General features: G+C 37.9%; 1 protein-coding gene across 2 annotated transcripts in view; it reads right to left on the bottom strand.

The window, feature by feature from the left end:
* LOC149847052 (beta-1,3-galactosyltransferase GALT1-like) overlaps positions 1 to 20,984 on the bottom strand; it is a 26,529-nt gene extending 5,545 nt beyond the window's left edge. Inside the window, exons 1-6 of one of the 2 annotated variants that reach the window (XR_016430336.1) lie at positions 20,371 to 20,981; positions 18,275 to 19,515; positions 1,703 to 1,938; positions 1,317 to 1,598; positions 1,118 to 1,246; positions 800 to 979 (exon numbers count right to left, since the gene is read on the bottom strand). Coding sequence is in view for 1 of the 2 variants with exons in the window: in XM_089996771.1 (XP_089852897.1) it covers positions 800 to 979; positions 1,118 to 1,246; positions 1,317 to 1,598; positions 1,703 to 1,938; positions 18,275 to 19,124 (1,677 nt within the window). In the remaining variant the exon portion in view is untranslated. Of the gene's footprint in view, positions 1 to 799; positions 980 to 1,117; positions 1,247 to 1,316; positions 1,599 to 1,702; positions 1,939 to 18,274; positions 19,516 to 20,370 lie in introns of both variants that reach the window. The other variant, XM_089996771.1, reaches the window with a different exon arrangement.

Below are 20,984 nucleotides of genomic sequence, written 5' to 3'. Positions count from 1 at the left end.
TTAAACACAACAATGTTGGAAAAATTCACTCAATGGGTATGACAACTGAGCTTCAACCAAGTAGGCTCAGAGGCATGCGTTGACTGCACTATCTTTCAAGTGATAGTTGCCCCACTTAGGATGTTTTTTTTTACAATGGGTATTCGTGCAACTTCACTCTCAGGATACAATTGAGTTTTCTCCTACTTGCGAAGGGCAGCCCATGCCCTGGGTGAGACCGAGCAACTGGACATGAACCACCTTGAATAGCCTTTTGACTCAACTAGGACTAGGCACACCCTAGACTCTATTAGGAAGACTCTTGACTAAGTCAATGCTAAAGGGAAGGAGAATAGTAGGAAGAAGGAGAGCATGGGCTCCAGAGCTTGAAAGAGCCAGTGAGCTCGATAGCACAAGAGAGAGAGAGAGAGAGAGATAACCCAGCTCAACATCTAACAACTTTCTGAAAGAAGTGAAATGGGCACCAAAAAGCTAACTTAGGTAAATGTAGGGTATTTGGTAGGCAAAGCTTAGATTCTATCCCTCGTAATTTTGAGACAAAACCCTTAAAACAATATATTATGATAATGCAATTTCAACACATGTTCCATAAGCACTATATGGCATGCTATGGTAGAGGAGAACATTGTTGCACACGATAACATGCAGAAAATGTTTCCAATTATTGATATCATATAATTACCTCATCAAATTAAAAAAAATTCAAAATGGAACAAGTAGAGGCCAACTGATGGTAGTAACGAAGCATAACATCTTACAGATCCAACATAGAAACCAGAAGCTGTTTGAAAATGGATACCTCTGGACTGATGTACCATTTGCTTTCTGGATTTCGGTGAGGTTCGGAGTCAAAGTTGATAAGGCCATATAATAGACCTTGCGTAATGTTTGTCCGATTTAAAGAAGTAAGAATCTCATCCACACGAACAAATGCATCATCATCAGTTTTCATGACGTACTTGGCGTTGACAATCTTTGTCTGCAAAGATTAATGATGGAGAAACCAGCATGAGTTTACATTGGGATACTCAATACATACGACTTGCATGAATGTGTGTATCAGCAGAGAGAGAAATCTGCCTGCATGTTAAAAGTCAAAAGAAAAGCCCAAACTAACCCCATAGATGCATATGCCTATAGATTTCAAAGCAATGAGACTGTAGTAGTCAACAAATGGCATCAATTGTGTATCTCCATAAGTGTGTGCTTCATTCCAAAGTTCTTCATTGACCATCTTGTTCTTGTGCTGCAAGGGAGATATTTTCAACATGAGAGAGAGAAAGAGACAGAAAGAGAGAGAGACAGGATACAATTACCAGACCAACAAAAAAACGGACAGCAACCCTCCCATTCCGCACACTATCATATTGCATCCAAGTCCTCCGAACTGCCATCCTAGGTTTGAAATTGTTTGCAGTAGAAAAAATTCCAATAAAAAGATCCACCTGCTTCTTTAATGGCAGTGGGATAGCCTTTAGTGTATCTAAATCCACAGCATGGTCCACATCTTCTGATGATGGTAACCCAGTTGCCAACACAGAAAGCAATTTCAGATCTCCAGAAATTCTTACATCATTGACCAACCACGACTCCAGACTCTGAAATTTGAATGCCGCATATAAATATGTAAAGCATTGTACTAGAAGCCTGCTTTTGAAAAAAAACAGTGACAGTTGCCCCATTTCAACGCCACAATACTTACATCACGATACGCAAAGGATGTTATGTGTTTTCCATCAATTGTCATCTGAATCCCCTCCAATCCCACTCGAAGGGTAGCGACAGATGGATACCCTTGTGTGAAAGGAAAGTATCGCCTTGGATTATCATCATTCTGTGATTCTGGTGATCTTTTCGAACTGAGAGAAATTTTACTTATTGCAAGCTTTCTTTTGTTTTCCTTACCCACCATATGATTGCACTGTTCCAACTGGTCCACTACATTTGCAAGGAAAGAGGCAATCAGATAAGAGGTCATACGAATATGGGCTGGTGAAATCTAACTGGAAACTGCATCATGCATGGCATCACTCCAGACATACAAGAATCCAATAATGTCAGACAACAAACAAAGGAAGCTTGCAAGATATCACCAAAACTAAAAGCACGCAATATTTTCCCTTTTTGTATACATTGCAGAGCTCCTCAACATACTCCATGGTACCAGTATCTAAATTCAGACCCCAATAGTCAACTAAGCATGTGAAATATCACTTGAACAAGCAACAACACATTCACAGTACAAACTCCCAGCCAATGTTGTTTAAAACATTGAGGCGTAGCGAAGCACTCCACCAAAAACTGAGGCGAGGCGTAAAGCGTAAGCTTCAATTTTTTTTTTTGAAAACTTAAAAAATACTTTAAAAAATATCTAAAAATAAAAATAAATAAATAAATGCATTATTGATAAAGCAACAATCAATAAGATAGAAAATCTCAAATAAATACCAAAAAAATTATTATACATAATTACTTTTTCCTAACACATAATTATACAAAAAATTTATTGGTTTTTATTTTCTAAATGAGTTCCACGAGAAAAACTATAGAGGATATTCATTACCCTAACTATCTTCTCTATCATCAATGCTCAGTTTGGTTTTAGACTTACCAAATGGATTTGATATCGTCAAATATCCAATCCAAGTCTGGCATATTATTTCCATATTTGAATCATTCTAGTAAGATACAAACATGCATAGGAGTCGACTCTCATGTTTAGACAGTCGACCCCTTTGTTGTTCTTTATGTAAAGCTAGCTGAGAGTCGACCCTTGTGTTCAGAGAGTCGACCCTCATGTTCAAAGAGTTGACCCCTGAATGTTGAGTGTAGACTTTCTCTGAAAAAAGTCTACCTGTGAACCAAGAGTCTACTCCTAAGATTCTTAAATGGGTTTTCTTGGTATTTTGAGTTTGGGTTTGGGTTGGATCACCTTGGGAATAGAATGGGAGGCTTATATTTATGGTATTTTTGAGTTTACTGCATAAAATTATGTTTGGTACTCTAATGAGGAACTCGGGTTATATTGAAATGCATGGGTACATGAGCATACATGCATGGTATGATGCATATGGTTGTGCATGTTTTACTTTTCAGTATTTCTGAAAAAAAAGAGTTGTTTTGTCAGCAGTGTAAGTGTGGCACTATGTGATTTGCACTTGTACGACTTTGCTTGTTTTTGTATTTGCAAGTGTTGCAATATGTGTCATAGTACTTATGTAAGTACGGGATTTTAGTTCTTGTATTGCAAGAATGTACAATACATGACCGAATGCATGCCATAAGAATGATATCAGTTGAGTATGGCTTGTGTGGGCACCGGCCCGAGGTACAGAGAGGATATATATTATGCATAAAGAATTAATTAAGAATAAGCTATACTAAAGGATTGATTTGTGCTCGCCAAAGTATCTGGCTAGATCGAGCTTGTCAATTGTGAACAAGCATTAACATCAACCTTGTGGCAAAGCGGGTAATGCTAGTTGGTCAATTGTGAACCGTCCCTAGCCACAGGGATTAGGGGACATTGAACTCTGATACTTGAGGTGAAGGTGGAGCTACTGCAGTATGCTTAGTAGTGCACTACGTTGATTTCAGAAAGGGATAAGGTTTTTGTATTCTGGGTTTCAGAGAGAGGGGCGCCTTGATGAAGGCTCCTGAACTATGGTGCAAGCATCTCAGTATTTTTCAAGGTTAAAAGACATAAGAAAATGGTTGAATGAATACCTTTGAACAAGCCGAAGATGCCTATAGTAGCCAAGAGAGTGGTGATCCTTATATATAAAGCAAGATCGTAACAAAAATGTGTATGTTAAGCATCACATATAAAGCAACAAAAATTAAATGAAAGATTTAAATGAAATACTCATGCATGTAAACATAGGCATGACATGAGTCCATGAGTTGGTGCCTTGGGTATTGAGGGTCGACTCCTGAGATGGGAGGGTCGATCCCTGTTTGTTTTGAATTGAGGTTTTGTTGTAGTTGAGGGTCGACCCCTATGTTTGGGGAGTCTACTCCTTTTGATTATAGTTATAACTTTATGTTCTAAGAGTTGACCCCTATGTTTGGGGGGTTGACTCTGCTTGTGTAGTTAATGTTTTGTGTTCCAAGGGTCGACCCCCGTGTCTTTAGGGTCAACTCATTTTTTGGTCTATTGATGTTAGGCCTGTTTCTGAGGGTCAACTCCTAAGATTTGTAGGGTCGACTCCTTTTGAGTTTCTAATATGTGTATGTACACTTTGGTCTGTGAGTCGACCCTAGTTGGGGTGAGTGAGTCGACTCTTTTAAGTTGTTCTCTTGTGTTCTTGTGTTAAGAAAACCTGAAGGTCAACTCCTATGGGAGGGGTCGACACTTTGTATTTAAGAATTAAGGTTCTTTGACAAATGGACTTTTGGTTTGGCTCATACTGACTGGTGATCACGTGAGTAATGGGACTGTACGACGACAAGTTGTTTTTTACCGTCATCATTAAAAATTTCAAGGACTAAGGCGAAGGCAGAATACAATGCAACAGACACTAGAGGCTCGTGGATCTTGACAAATGGACTATGGGACTTCCTTCTAGGGAACCTTTTGGGATTTTGGGGTTGTGATGTAAAAACTCATATTTTGTAAATGAATGAAATATGACAATTTTTTACCAAGTTCTTAAACCCATTCCCATTAGTGTAATGAAATATGCGGAAAAGAAATGTATGTCCTACAATGGACATTCACACATAGAAATCAAAGAACAAGTCCAAAAGAGGACATACACAAAAGCCAATAATGGCTAGAAAGCATAAAATCTTATAAATGCACTAAAGGGCTTGAAGAAGCCACGCCTTACAAAGGGGGAGACCCCACTTATTTATAGGCAAGAGAGGAGTGAGAGAGAGTTAGAGAAGAGAGAGGGAAAGGCACCATTGGGAGACCCAACAAGGTGTCGTTGGGCTGGCCCAACGACTCCTTGTTGGGGCCCCCAATGAAGGTGCATTTAATGCACAAAAAAGAAAAAAGAAAAAATAAGAAAAAAAAAAAAAAAGAAAAAAAAAAAAAAAAGTAAAAAGAGGAAAAAAGACTATACTGCCCCTATTGGGCGATATTACAGAAATACCCCTTATCGGGTATGAGTGAATATACTTATATATATATATATAAATATATTGATTACATGTATATTTTAACACCCCCCCTCAAGCTTTACGGGGATACAACCGAAAGCTTGTTGAGAAGAAACATGAAACGAGGAGCAGCAAGAGCTTTAGTGAAGAAATCTGCCAACTGGTACTCGGATGTGACGTAGGGCAGTGCTATGGTTCCTTTTAAGTATTCATCTCGAACATAGTGACAGTCCATCTCTATGTGTTTGTTAAAATATATGTAATTCATATATATGTATATATTTATATACATATATATTTGTATAATCTAAAATACCCGACAGGGGTATTTTAGTCATTTCACAAGTACCCGATAGGGGTACTTGTTTCTTTTCTTTCTTTTTGCATATTTCTTTTTTATTTTTTATCTTTTATTTTTTTGGTTTTTTGTCCACCTAATAGGGGCCCCACCATGGAGTCGATGGGGCCCCCAACGGTCACATTTGTGACCGTTGGGGGCTCCCAACGACTCCATGGGAGCCCCTAGGTGGCTCTTCTTTTAAGGCCATATGGCCACTCCTCCCCTCCTCCTTTTGTGTATAAATAGGGGTGAACCCCTCTTGTATTTTTCACTCTTGAGAGTTCTCTCTCTTTCAATAAGAGGCATTTATATTTTTATGTTGTGTTGTCTCCTTTGGGTTTGGGTATTAGCCCTTGTTGTTTGTTCATTAGTGGATGTTGTAAGTGCTTAGAGCACTCTTTACTTTTCCGCATATTTCATTACATGGTATCAAAGCCTTGTGTATGCTCTTCTTCTTAATATAGCTAGTTGTGTAGCTATATTTGTTTCTTGTTGTTTCTCTCTTCTTTTATCCTTTTAAGTGTGATTATTATGGAAGGAGAACAAAAGATTGATCTCTCCTTCAAGCTCAATGGATCCAACTACATGATGTGGGCCGCCGCCATGGAAAACAACCTCAAAAGGAAAAAGCTTTGGGGATACGTTATGGGCACCATTCCGGAACCACAACTCCAACTAACTAAGATGGAAGGCGATCAAGAAAAAGCTCTTGAAGGAGATGCCCGCATGAAGGCCATTGAAGATCACCAATCTAAAATAGAAGATTGGGAAAGTAAGCATGCCAAGATTCTTGCTTGGTTCATGAACAATGTGGAGCTTAAGATTTGCGCCAACATTGCCAAATTTCGGATGGCAAATGAAGCATGGTTCTTCATGAAAGGTATGTTTACCCAAAAAGACCTTGCTCGTCAATTCTTTCTTCAAGAAAAAATCCGGACTATCAAACAAGGAGAAATGAGTGTTAAGGACTACTTTAGCACTCTTGGCCCTCTATGGGATGAGTTATCCTTGCTAGAACCAAAATGGGTTTCTAGTATAGATGTGGAATTAAGGAGAGAACAAATGGAAAAAGAACACTTTTTCCAATTTTTACATGGGCTTAGGCCCGAGTATGAACAAGTTAGATCCTCCCTCCTACATAGATCAAAGCCTCTTCCTTTAGAAGATGCCATTGCCGAAATATGCCAAGAAGAAACCCGTCTTGGCATGATTAAAGGAGGAAATGATGTCTTGGCCGTATCTAAACCCGGCAACCATATGAAAACCTACAAACCTCCACATTTTGGAAGGCAAAATAACTATAATGGCAACTATAGAAAAGCCATTTGTCATCATTGTCAAGAACCGGGTCATATAAGACCTAATTGCCCTAAGTTGAATGAAGCACCAAAAAATAAAGTTGCTTCCGTTGAAGAAGCTACTCAAAAGAAAGAGGAAGCAATCAAAGGAACGGACTCTTTTTCTCTGGATCAACTATCGGAGGCACTACAAACTCTACTCAAGATTCCATCAACTTCGGGTGCCGCCGTAGCTTCCTCCTCTCCTCCAGGTATGTCGTCTTGGATCCTTGACTCTGGAGCTTCCTTTCATATGACCCCCCTTGAAAATGAGCTTTCCGATTTATGTAATAATTATAAAAACTCCTATGTTTCAACTGCCGATGGTACATCTTTACAAGTAAAAAGTTTTGGAACCTTAAACTTTTCAAAAGACTTCTTTGTGCCAAACGTGAGAGTTGTACCTCAACTTAATTTAAATCTCCTCTCTGTTGCTCAAATATGCAATCATGGATGTAAAATCTCCTTCTCAACTAAGGATTGCTCTATACAGGATCTCCGGTCCGGGAAGCTGATTGGGCAAGGCCATAGAAGGGGAGATCTCTATTACATGAGCAACTTGAAACTCCCCATTAACTCTTTTTGTAACCATGTCCAAGATAAAAATATTGATATTTGGCATCAAAGACTTGGACATCCAAGTTTCTCAAAAATGTACTCCTTTCCATTTGGAAAGAAATTTTGTAATGAGAAACATTTTGTTTGCAAGAATTGTATTTTTGGCAAAATGAAATCTACTCCTTTTCCAAACCGAACTTTTGTATCCAAAAGACCTTTTGAGTTAGTTCATTCGGATGTTTGGGGTCCTTCCCCCGTCATGTCTAAAGGAGGATACTCCTATTATGTCACTTTCATCGATGACTACACTAGGTATGTATGGATCTACTTTCTCAATTTAAAATCCGAAGTCTTTGAGTTTTTCAAAAAATTTCATATGATAGTTAAAAATCAATTTTCAAGTAATATCTCTACTCTTAGATCCGATTCGGGTGGAGAATATTTATCAAATGAATTTCAAAACTATTTAGAAGTAAATGGAATTTGTCATCAAAGATCGTGTCCTAGGACTCCCCAACAAAACGGCTTGGCTGAAAGAAAGCATAGACATATCATGGAAACCACTAGGACACTCCTTATTTCCAAAGAAATTCCAAAGAATTTTTGGGCCGAAGCGGCCTTAACCTCAACTTACTTAATAAATAGAATGATATCTTCATCCTTACAGAATACATCTCCATACGAAAAACTATTTGAAATAACACCAGACTTCAATAGATTAAGAGTTTTTGGATGCAAATGTTTTGTCCTTACTCATAAACGGGACAAATTATCTCCTAAAGCTATTGAATGCGTTTTCTTGGGTTATGGAGAAAATCAAAAGGGTTTTAGATGTTTTGACTTGAAAAATAACAAACTCTATGTATCCAAAGATGTAACATTTTTGGAAAATGAAAATGGTTTTGTGAAAACTAAAGATATTGACGAAAGTGAATATACTTTTTTATTTGATCTTCTATCTCAAGAAGATGAAACTCCTCAAGAAGAGGAAATCTCTAATGAGTCTTTGAATGACCTAGAGGAAATTCCTCTTGATAATGCTATAGATGAGAATAATAGACCAATCCAAACATATGTTAGGCGTGGTCAACAAACTCAAATAAGTGCCTTAGAAAAATACTCTCAAGGATCCAACATTGAAGAAACATCTTTAAGGAGATCCAGTCGGATCTCCAACCCTCCTAATAGGTTTGTTTCCTATGAGTCTCTAACTCCTAGATATAGAGCATGTCTAATTGCGTTGCATTCATTTCATGAACCTTCACACTATAATGAGGCCAAAAATATTCCCCAATGGGTTGAAGCCATGAACTTAGAGCTTAGTGCCCTTGAAAAAGCAAAAACTTGGGAAATAACTTCATTACCCACTGGAAAGAAATCAATAGGATGTAGATGGGTCTTCAAAATTAAAACCAAGAGTGATGGTTCATTAGAACGTTATAAAGCATGGTTAGTAGCTAAAGGATATGCTCAGGAATATGGTATAGATTATGAAGAAACCTTCGCACCTGTTGCTAGAATGACTAGTGTTAGGACTCTTATTGCTATTGTGTCAGTGAAAAAATGGCCTATCTATCAACTCGATGTTAAGAATGCTTTTCTAAATGGCGAATTGAATGAAGAAGTTTACATGGATCCCCCACCAGGAGTATGTATTGGTAAAAATAAAATTCTTAAACTTAAAAAGGCATTATATGGTTTAAAACAAGCCCCAAAGGCTTGGCATGATAGATTTAGTAATGTAATGACAAGTTTGAATTTTCGTTCATGTTATACTGACACTGCTTTGTTTGTGAAAAGTGCAGGGTCTTCAGTAGTTATTTTACTACTTTATGTTGATGATATGATCATCACAGGAAGTGATGAGAAAGGCATTAATGATATTAAAAAGGTTTTGAAAGAAAATTTTGATATGTCTGACCTTGGATTCTTAAGATATTTTTTAGGAATTGAAGTGGCGTACTCTCCTCGAGGGTACATTCTCTCCCAGATGAAACTTGCTGCTGACATTTGTTCCAAATCTGGTATTTTCGACGATAAGAAGACAGAAACCCCAGAAGTCATCAATGCAAAATTAAGGTTGGAAGATGGAACACCTCTCGAAGATCCTACTCCCTACCGGCAACTTGTTGGGTCTCTAACCTACTTATCCATCACACGGCCAGACATTGCTCATGCCGTTCACTCTGTCAGTCAATTTCAACATGCACCTACAACTGTGCACATGAGTGCAGTCTTAAGGATCGTCAGATATATCAAAAATACCATAACTAAGGGAGTTTTTCTTTCCTCTGCCTCGTCCCTTGATTTAATTGCTTATACTGATGCAGATTGGGGAGGAAATCCCAATGACCGAGTCTCAACTACCGGATTTTGTGTTTTCTTAGGTGACTATGATTTCTTGGAGATGCAAGAAGCAACACAAAGTTTCTTTGTCCTCGACGGAAGCAGAATATCGTGCTATGGCCACTACAACCATGGAACTTGTGTGGCTAAGAAGCCTCCTCAGTGATATGGGCATTGTCATCTCTACTCCTTCGAAGCTGTGTTGCGACAACAAAAGCGCAATCTATATTGCAAGCAATCACACCTTCCATGAGCGTACTAAGCATATTGAGATGGACTGCCATTACGTTCGTGATGAATACCTAAGAGGAACCATAGCACTACCTTACGTCACATAAGAGTACCAGTTGGCGGACTTCTTCACTAAGGCTCTTGCAGCTCCTCGGTTTTTGTTTCTCCTTAACAAGCTTTCGGTTATATCCCCGTAAAGCTTGAGGGAGGGTGTTAAAATATATGTAATTCATATATATGTATATATTTATATACATATATATTTGTATAATCTAAAATACCCGATAGGGGTATTTTAGTCATTTCACAAGTACCCGATAGGGGTACTTGTTTCTTTTCTTTCTTTTTGCATATTTCTTTTTTATTTTTTATCTTTTATTTTTTTGGTTTTTTGTCCACCTAATAGGGGCCCCACCATGGAGTCGATGGGGCCCCCAACGGTCACATTTGTGACCGTTGGGGGCTCCCAACGACTCCATGGGAGCCCCTAGGTGGCTCTTCTTTTAAGGCCATATGGCCACTCCTCCCCTCCTCCTTTTGTGTATAAATAGGGGTGAACCCCTCTTGTATTTTTCACTCTTGAGAGTTCTCTCTTTTTCAATAAGAGGCATTTATATTTTTATGTTGTGTTGTCTCCTTTGGGTTTGGGTATTAGCCCTTGTTGTTTGTTTATTAGTGGATGTTGTAAGTGCTTAGAGCACTCTTTACTTTTCCGCATATTTCATTACAGTGTTTAGTCCGCTCATGGAAGGTGTGATTGCTTGCAATATAAATGGCGCTTTTGTTATCACAACACATCTTCGAAGGAGTAGAGATGATTACGCCCATATCATTGAGGAGACTTCTAAGCCATACAAGATCCATGGTTGTAGTGGCCATTGCACGATATTCTGTTTCTGTTGAGGATAATGACACCTTTTGCTGCTTCTTGCACCTCCAAGAGATCATAGAGTCACCTAAGAAAACACAGAAACCTGTAGTTGAGACTCTATCATTGGGGTTTCCTCCCCAATCAGCATCAGTATAAGCAATTAAATCAAGAGATGATGAAGAGGAAAGAAAAACTCCCTTAGTTATGGTGTTTTTAATGTATCTGACTATTCTTAAGACTGCACTCATGTGCACAGATGTAGGTGCATGTTGAAACTGACTGACTGAGTGAACTGCATGAGCTATGTCTGGCCGAGTGATGGATAAGTATGTCAGGGCCCCAACAAGTTGACGGTAGGGAGTAGGATTCTCGAGAAGTATTCCATCTTCCAACCTTAACTTTGCATTGATGACCTCAAGGGTGTCTGTCTTCTTATCATCGGAAATGCCAGATTTGGAACAAATGTCAGCAGCGAGTTTCATCTGGGAGAGAATATACCCTCGGGGAGAGTAGGCTACTTCAATACCTAAAAATATCTTAAGAAACCAAGATCAGACATGTCAAAATTTTCTTTTAAAACTTTCTTAATATCATGGATTCCTTTTTCATCACTTCCAGTGATGATCATATCATCAACATATAGTAGTAAAATAACTACTGAAAACCCTGCATTTTTCTCAAACAAGAACGAAAATTCAAGCTAGTCATTACATTGCTAAATCTGTTATGCCAAGCTTTCGGAGCTTGTTTTAACCCATATAGCGCCTTTTTTAGTTTAAGAATTTTGTTTTCACCAATAGATACTCCTGGTGGAGGATCCATATAGACCTATTCACTTAGTTCGCCATTAAGAAATGCGTTCTTAACATCCAATTGATAGATAGGTCATTTTTTAACGGATGCAACCGCAATAAGAGTCCTAACACTAGTCATTCTAGCTACGGGAGCGAAGGTTTCTTCATAGTCTATTCCGTAGTCTTGAGCATATCCTTTGACTACCAACCTAGCTTTATAACGTTCTAAGGACCCATCACTTTTAGTTTTAATTTTGAAGACCCATCTACATCCAATAGACTTCTTTCCAGTGGGTAATGAGGTTATTTCTCAAGTTTTAGCCTTTTCAAGGGCACTAAGTTCTAGTTTCATGGCTTCAACCCATTGAGGAATGTTTTTGGCTTCATTATAGTGTGACGGTTCATGATAAGAGTGTAATGCAATAAGGCATGCTCTATATTTAGGTGTTAGGGACTCATAGGAAACAAACCTATTAGGAGGATTGGAGATCCGGCTAGATCTCCTTAAAGAGGTTTCTTCTATGTTGGAACTTTGAGAATATTTTTCTAAAGCGCTAATGGGAGTTTCTTGACCATGCCTAACATAGGTTTGAATTGACCTATTTTCAACATCATTACTTTCATTTTCAACATTACTAAGAGGAGTATCCTCTAAATCATTAGGAATATCCTCCTCGTGAGGAGTCACATCTTCTTGAGAGAGAAGATCAAATAAGAAAGCATATTCGCTTTCATCAATATCTTTATTTTTCTCAAAACCGTTCTCATTTTCTAAAAAGGTAACATCTTTGGATACATATAGTTTGTTGCTTTTGGGATCGAAGCACCTAAAACCCTTTTGATTTTCTCCGTATCCTAAGAACACACATTCGATAGCCTTGGGAGATAACTTATCTCTTTTATGTGTAAGGACAAAACACTTACACCCAAAAATTCTTAATCTATTAAAATCGGGTGTTCTTTCAAAAAGTTTTTCATATGGAGATATATTTTGTAGGGATGAGGATATCATTCTATTTATCAAATAAGTGGAGGTTAAGGCGGCTTCGGCCCAATAATATTTTGGAATTTCTTTGGAAATGAGAAGGGTCCTAGTGGTTTCCAAGATGTGTCTATGCTTTCTTTCGGCTAGACCGTTTTGTTGGGGAGTCCTAGGACATGACCTTTGATGACAAATTCCATTGGTTTCTAAATATTCTTGAAATTCATTTGATAGATATTCTCCACCGGAATCGGATCGAAGAATGGAGATATTAGTTGAAAATTGATTTTTGACAATCATATGAAATTTTTTAAAGAAGTTAAAAACTTCGGATTTTAGATTGAGAAAATAGATCCACACATATCGAGTAAAATCATCAATGACAGTAACATAATATGAGTACCCTCCTTTTGATATGACCGGAGAAGGACCCCAAACATCCGAATGAACTAATTCAAAAGGTCTTTTTGACACAAATGTTCTTTTTGGAAATGGGGTTAATTTCATTTTTCCAAAAATACAACTCTTGCAAACAAAATGTTTCTCATTACAAAATTTCTTTCCAAAGGGAAAGGAGTACATTTTTTAGAAGCTTGGATGTCCAAGTCTTTGATGCCAAGTTTCTATATTTTTATCTTGGACATGATTACAAAATGAGTTAGTAGGGAGTTTCAAATTGGTCATGTAGTAGAGATCTCCCCTCCTATGGCCTTGCCCAATCCGCTTCCCGGACTGGAGATCCTGTATAGAGCAATCCTTGGTTGAGAAGGAGATTTCACATCCATGATCACATATTTGAGAGACAGATAAAAGATTTAAATTAAGTTGAGGTACTACTCTTACATTTGGTACAAAAAAATCTTTTGAAAAATCTAAGGTTCCAAAACTTTTAACTTGTAAAGAGGTACCATCGGTGGTGGAAACAAAAGAATTTTTTGAGTTGCTACATACATTGGATAGTCCATTTTCAATAGGGGTCATATGAAAAGATGCTCCAGAGTCAAGAATCCAAGAAGGCGTACCTGGAGGAGAAGAAGAAGCAATGGCGGCTCCCGAAGTTGATGGCGACTTGAGTAGAATTTGAAGTGCTTCGGATAGTTGAGCAAGGGAGAAGGACTCTTTCCCTTTCATTGGCTCCTCCTTCTTTTGTGGGATTTCTTCAATAATAGCAACTTTACCTTTTGGAGGTTCATTTATCTTTGGACAATTAGGTCTTATATGACCCGGTTCTTGACAATGATGGCAAATGGCTTTCCTATAATTGCCATTATAGTTGTTTTGCCTCCCAAAGTGTGGAGGCTTGTAGGCTTTCATATGATTGCCGGGTTTAGACACGGCAAGAACTTCATCTCCTCCTTTAATCATGCCAAGACGTGTTTCTTCTTGGCATATTTCGGCTATGGCATCTTCCAATGGAAGTGGTTTCGATCTATGAAGGAGGGAGGACCTAACTTGTTCATATTCGGGCCTAAGCCCATGTAAAAATTGGAAAAAGTGTTCTTTCTCCATTTGTTCTCTTCTCATTTCTACATCTTCACTTGATACCCATTTGGGTTCAAGAAGGGATAGCTCATCCCATAAAGGGCCAAGAGTGCTATAGTAATCTCTTACACTCATTTCACCTTGCTTAATGGTACGAATTTTTTCTTGGATAAAGAATTGACGAGCAAGGTCTTTTTGGGTATACATACCTTTCATAAAGAACCATGCTTCATTTGCTAGGCGGAATTTAGCAATATTGGCGCAAATCTTTAGCTCCACGTTGTTCATGAACCATGCAAGAATTTTTGCATGCTTACTTTCCCAATCTTCTACCTTGGATTGGTGATCTTCAATAGCCTTCATGCGAGCATTTCCTTCTAGAGCTTTTTCTTGATCACCATCAATTTTCGTAAGTTGAAGTTGAGGTTCCCTAATGGTGCCCATAACGTATCCCCAAAGCTTTTTACCTTTGAGGTTGTTCTCCATAGCGGCGGCCCACATCATGTAGTTAGTACCATTGAGCTTGAAGGAGAGATCAATCTTTTGTTCTCCTTCCATTATATAATCAAGAATGGAGGACAAACAAAGAGAGATAAAACTAGACAACTAGCAAAATGAATCAAGAGCACAACCAAGGCTCTGATACCATGTAATGAAATATGCGGAAAAGAAATGTATGTCCTACAATGGACATTCACACATAGAAATCAAAGAACAAGTCCGAAAGAGGACATACACAAAAGCCAATAATGGCTAGAAAGCATAAAATCTTATAAATGCACTAAAGGGCTTGAAGAAGCCACGCCTTACAAAGGGGGAGACCCCACTTATTTATAGGCAAGAGAGGAGTGAGAGAGAGTTAGAGAAGAGAGAGGGAAAGGCACCATTGGGAGACCCAACAAGGTGTCGTTGGGCTCCCAACGGTCACAATTGTGACCGTTGGGGGCCCAACGACTCCTTGTTGGGGCCCCCAATGAAGGTGCATTTAATGCACAAAAAAGAAAAAAGAAAAAATAAGAAAAAGAAAAAAAAGGAAAAGAAAAGAAAAAGTAAAAAGAGGAAAAAAGACTATACTGCCCCTTGGGCGATATTACAGAAATACCCCTTATCGGGTATGAGTGAATATACTTATATATATATATATATATATATATATATATATATATATATATATATTGATTACATGTATATTTTAACAATTAGTTGTCCAGGTTTGATTGAAATGGTTTAGAAAGAACCTTTATATGGCTTTTATGTTTTTGAATAAAGCTAAAAGTATTTCACCAAGGTTTGAAAAAAAAAGTACTTGGTAAAAAAAAATTGGGTGTGACACCATGATTACTAACATAAGCCAGAATGTACCCAAACAATGACCATTGCTCTTTGCATTTACACATAATGAAAAACCTATCAGAGTAGAACATTGCAATTTACATTTTCCCCCAGGGTTAGGAATGCAACTACAACTTTTACAGTGACTCACCAAACAGATTCAGGATAGATACTAACATTCATGAACAAACTAACATGAACTAAAGCAAGCAATTTAAGGGCAAATTCAAATAAAGAAAAAATGGGTAATTTTAGTGATTGTCCAGCTTGACCCACTGCATTGTGTGATCTATCTTTTGGAAGTTGAACCCTTTTTGGCTTGACACGACATCTCAAAATGAATAATAAAATCCTTTTCTCCAAAGCTGATTCCACTCATTCACCATTCTTCTTCTTCAACCAACTGCTCTATTTATTAGCTAGAGATAAGATGAAGACCAAGTTGAGCAAAGATAAATGAACACCACCACCATCTCATCTCCACATAGAAAGAGTTACAGGAAACCCTCTCTTGAGGTAATTCATGAGTGTTGGACACCTCAAACGAGATGGAGAGAGCATTTATCACTACCTTGCTGTGGCTACAGATGAATCTCAATAGGCAGACCTTAGCAGTCTGAACAATAACTGCTTTGGTTAAGTATCCACAACTTTTTCCCATAGATATGCTATCCAAGACTCGCAAGAATTTATTTCTACTATTTGATTTGGACTATTAGTAGTCTTGTTCTTAATCAATAGGAAAGGGGATTTCAGTGGGATAATATAGATGGGGCATACTAGGAGAGAGAATATGATGACAAGCTCATGAAATCGAGGCAAAACCATGAACTAGTACAGTTGATTACATTTGTTCAATAGACTTGCATGCAGCAAGGTAAGAAAAGAATTGTGTAAGAAATTGTCTCTATCTGCAGACAACCCTTCTATGGAGGATGTAATAATTTACCTTCGTGAGCAGGTAAAGGATTACTACAGGACATGAAGAATATGAACTTTTAACTTGAGTCTAGAATCAAATGGCCTAAAGAAGGAGATCTACGCATGAAAAAATCCTTTCAGTAAAAGTGTAAGAAAGTGGACCAAAAGACAGGAGAATCAATCAGTTAGATCAATGTTAGACAAAGAGAGAGAGACAGAACAAGACATCAATTGGTATGGTAGTATTCTTCTGAAACTAGGAAAGAAGGAAACAACTGCACATATGTTTGTGAATGTGTCCAAGATTCACAATAAAGCATGCCTATAATCTTACTTTTGAACAACTCTAAGAACTTATAAAATATTGAATTATACAAAACTTTTATTCATTGGGTGATCATTAAGGTGGTTTTTACAAGGCCAGGTCAGTTTGATTAATACCTAGAGGTTAGAGCAAGGGTAGTATGAAAGTCATCCTAAAAAGGGGAGATTTCCTTGGATACAGCATCAACTATGTTCGACGAAGTTGGACCTAATCCATTCTAAGCCGCAAGGTATGGCTATGTCTAACAATAGCAAGCATAGGCCATAAGAAACAACAATAATCAAGACTTCGACACGCATATGGCAAGAAGTTAAATGGTTGGTTTAGGATCAAAGGAGATATAGGTCCATGGCCCTGGTATCTGAACATAGCATGGCCTTTTAAACAGCTCCAGTACAGGTTCTTTAGAAACATATGCATAATCACACAATCTTATCCCAGTGATTTTGTTCTCAGTCGCAGCCAAGGCTACCCCATAGCTTGCATGGCAAAAGTTAGGAAGGTAAATGACAAATTTATTGTTCAGATGAAACTCAAATATTGGATTGTCCTCTAATTATTATGAGAAATGAGGAATTTTGTTTGCTTTTTCTCAAAAAAAATTAGTTAAGAGCAATGGCCTAGTTCATATAATTGAATTGACATTGGCTTACAACTATCTATCTGTCACTGCCTAGGAGAAGCTTGCATTCTAAATTGACAGGAATTGCAAGCACATGTAAAGATTATTGCCAGCAACAATTTATGAACACAATGAAACAAAAACACAGATGAAACCAGCAATTTAATTGTGCAGACATTCATACATACAAAATTAAGAGTAAACTGTCAATTCTATACTGAAAATGACAAACGAAATAGAAACCCATAAAAGTTTCAGATTGAAATAAGTACTCTCTGCAGATTACAGCAAATAACATTAGCCATAAAAGAAGAACAATTTTCACAATGGGTGACAGTCATTCATAATAGAAAAATCAGATGTTCAAACGTTTCATACCCACAGTTTGTAAATGAAGAAAAGAGACACTTGTTGCAAGAAAAATGCTTCCTTGACCTTACAATAGTAAATTACTTTATATGGATAAGGCCCCTGTGAATAGGTAGCTTCCATATTAAAAATTTAACCCCCACAACATAGAACTCAAAAACCACAACAAAAATTCTATAAGATTCTTCCAACAAGGAATAATAGGAAAATAAATGCAATAACTTGCAAAAAAGCAGAAACAACACCGGTAACATTCTTGCATCCACCACAACACTCACAACACACCCGGAGACATAATGCTGCTAAATCTGCTGAAAGAACTCATATTTGGATACAATTGTAGCAATTCCTTTGATTGAAGAAACACCACGTGGCATAGGTTTTGCAGCAAACAAATTGCACACAGAAATTCAGTAAATCGAATAAATCAAAACATATCAGACATGGATGCCATGGTGAAAGGGGGTATGGATGTTAAAGCAGATAGATAACCAAATATCATATTAGAAGATTTGTAGTATGCTTTAAGTTCATCAAATGCATTTAGTTTCCAGGTACTGACAAAGGCCTTCCTACACTATCTTGACAAAGAATCTTTGATCAACTACCTCAAGTGGTAGAGTCCCCTCATGTTGGAAACAGAGAATCATACAAGTACCTTTCCCAGTGTTGCCAGATGGAGAAGGACAACGCTCCTCTAGACCCCAGTCATTTGCTACAGTCCACGTGTTTTGGACAATCACAGGATCCTCTGTGATTTTGTCACCATGAAGCCGGACATTATAGTGTAAAATGATAGGAGGATCTGGTTCCCCAGGGAGTACAGTTCCTCTCAAGTCTATCTGAAAATTGCCAAGAAGCCCAGTTGGTGTACCCATAATGGTAACAGAAGAACCTTGAATCAGGCCACAAGGAATCTGCAGCTTAAACTCAGGAACACCAAGTTCCGTGGTGTTCATCTTACTAAGAGAATATGGGCATTGTTTATGCTTTGCCTTTCGGCCAATACTTCCATTTCCAGCACCAAGCAGCCTTTCCTCTTCAACTGAAGCCACAAGGGTTTCCCATGCAACTTTTGCTTCTTTAATAGCGTCAACAGCATGAGGTAAGACCCCAGCATGAGTGATCAAATGCTTCAGGTATTTCCATGTTTGTAAAGATTTTTTCTCCTCCACTGAGACATTTATCTGAATGAATAGACTGGAAACTAGATTATCATAGGACACAACTTTGGATGAGCCTTCAGGATTTTGAACAGTAGGTGCAGGTACAACATCAAGATGCTTCAAGTGAAGTTGATCTGTCGTAACATTTGTGAAGAATCCAAAAAAATACTGTGAACCTATTGCACTTTCCATCATATTATATCTCATAACAAGCAACATAAGTACAAATACAATTAGAATATAGAAAGACCACTTCCACTTTTTTCCAGAAAACCAGCAAATCAAAGAATGGACCTTTTTATTCAAATGAGAGAAGTTCATCAGCACCTTGGAACAGATCATATTTACCAAAATGAAATACTTCTTCAGGTTTCAGTGTCCAGAACTTTATATGAATACGTGCAAGAAACCTTCTAGTCTAGAGGCTACAGGCTAGAATCAAAATTAATTCTGTGCCACAACTGTGCACAACAATCAACTTCAGAGTGCCAGAAATATGGGAAGAATCATGACTCATGCCTTTCAGGGGAAAAAGCTGACCACCATAAGAAGAAAATAGTATTCAGTAAGCACCACATGCTGGTCAAAGAAGCTTCTCTCCAATGCGCTCCACAGTCTGACACCTTTCCACTGATGACCACCACAATTATAGAAGGATGGCATTATGTGGTAAGCAATACACTGTAAATTTCATCTTGAACTCTTCATGGTCTGGAAAGCCATTCCTTCAGTACTGTGACATGAAAGAATGGTGAATGCATGAGAAATTCTGCAGCTCACTTTCTATTGCATGCAAGCTAATGAACTCCTAAGTGAATGATTTATGATTCAAGACCTCACTACAGTAAGCTAGCTCATCAAACTTTTGAACTGCACAAAAATGAACATGTTAATCATAGCCTGATTAGAAATAGATGATAAGAAATGTGAACTACTTTTCAAGCGCAAGATACTGGAATCCCTACAAGATTCTCAAAAGCATCACAAAAAAACCAAAGGTTCAAAAGCCAACAAGATGTAGTAAGTGACCAAGAAGCTTGACAGGAGTAATCAGTAGAGAGGAAAATGCAAGTGCAGGGAAAGCGCACAGGTATAAAGTCACAACCCCTCCTCTCACATTGTCTTCTCTTTGGTCATTTCTTCACTTATTTATGGTGCACCAAAAGAACAAAAGGGGTACTGACTTTTAATATGAAATATTTTGGCTTTTAATATGAAATACCGTTTGGCTTTTAATATGAAATATTTTGCACTCCGTTGATAAAGATGCTAAATTAACAAAATGAAACAAATAAGAGAGCTCATTCGTCTTATTTAATCCTTTTTTCATCAAATGACAAATGACAACCTAACAAATAAATTCTAACTGGTACTGACTTCAATTATGAATTTCAAACTAAAACAAATGAAACTGAATCACCTCCTATATTTGGAAAGCACACGGGGAAAACACAATGAATTAATGACACTAATGCACCAATCAATTAATTGAAATTCTTATCAGGAGCATGAGAAAATCCTTTGAAAATCCACTTATATTCCTAAACAAAAGGGAAGCAAGAGCATGGATTCTGCAATATGTACACACCTGAAATTCCTAAACCGTTCTCCTCCCCTACCATGGTAGGTGAAAGATGATGGGATTGTTGGGGTTCGTTGTCGCTCAGCAGCACTGGATGAAATCCAGTACAGATTTTGAGGAATCTGACACAAGTGAAGCCACTTGAGAGATCTTGAAGATAAATCTCTTGTTCTGCACAGAGAGACAGCAACAAAACAACGGTACGCCCTAAAGCTAAATATTTCAAGAAGTAATTTTCACAATGCAACCGCAGTAAGAGCGCTTCTGCCGACCCAAACCCTATCAGGCGTCCCTTTCTAGAACCGAAGCAGGAAGGAACCCGAAAAATTTGAAGATTTGGGAAGAAAAAGAGCCTGCCTACCGTTCTCTTTGTTTTCACTTCAAACCTTCGAATCTCTGGTCTTGTTCTTCTCCTTCTTTGTATCTTTTTTCTCTCACTTGAAGCCTTGAAATCTATGGATTCTTGTTCCACCTAGATTTTTTTTCTCGCTTCAAATCTACAATTCCGGATGTTTTCTCACTTCAAACATCCAAATCTCCGGTATTATTCTTCCTGTGGATTTTTTCCACACTTCAAGCCTTCAAATCTCCACGATTCTACTTCAAACATTCAAATCTCC

The sequence above is a fragment of the Nuphar pumila genome, chromosome 2 (assembly GCF_984573655.1).
Source record: "Nuphar pumila chromosome 2, dmNupPumi1.hap1.1, whole genome shotgun sequence".
Classification (NCBI taxonomy): Eukaryota; Viridiplantae; Streptophyta; class Magnoliopsida; order Nymphaeales; family Nymphaeaceae; genus Nuphar; species Nuphar pumila.
This window is presented reverse-complemented; position numbering and strand designations above follow the sequence as displayed.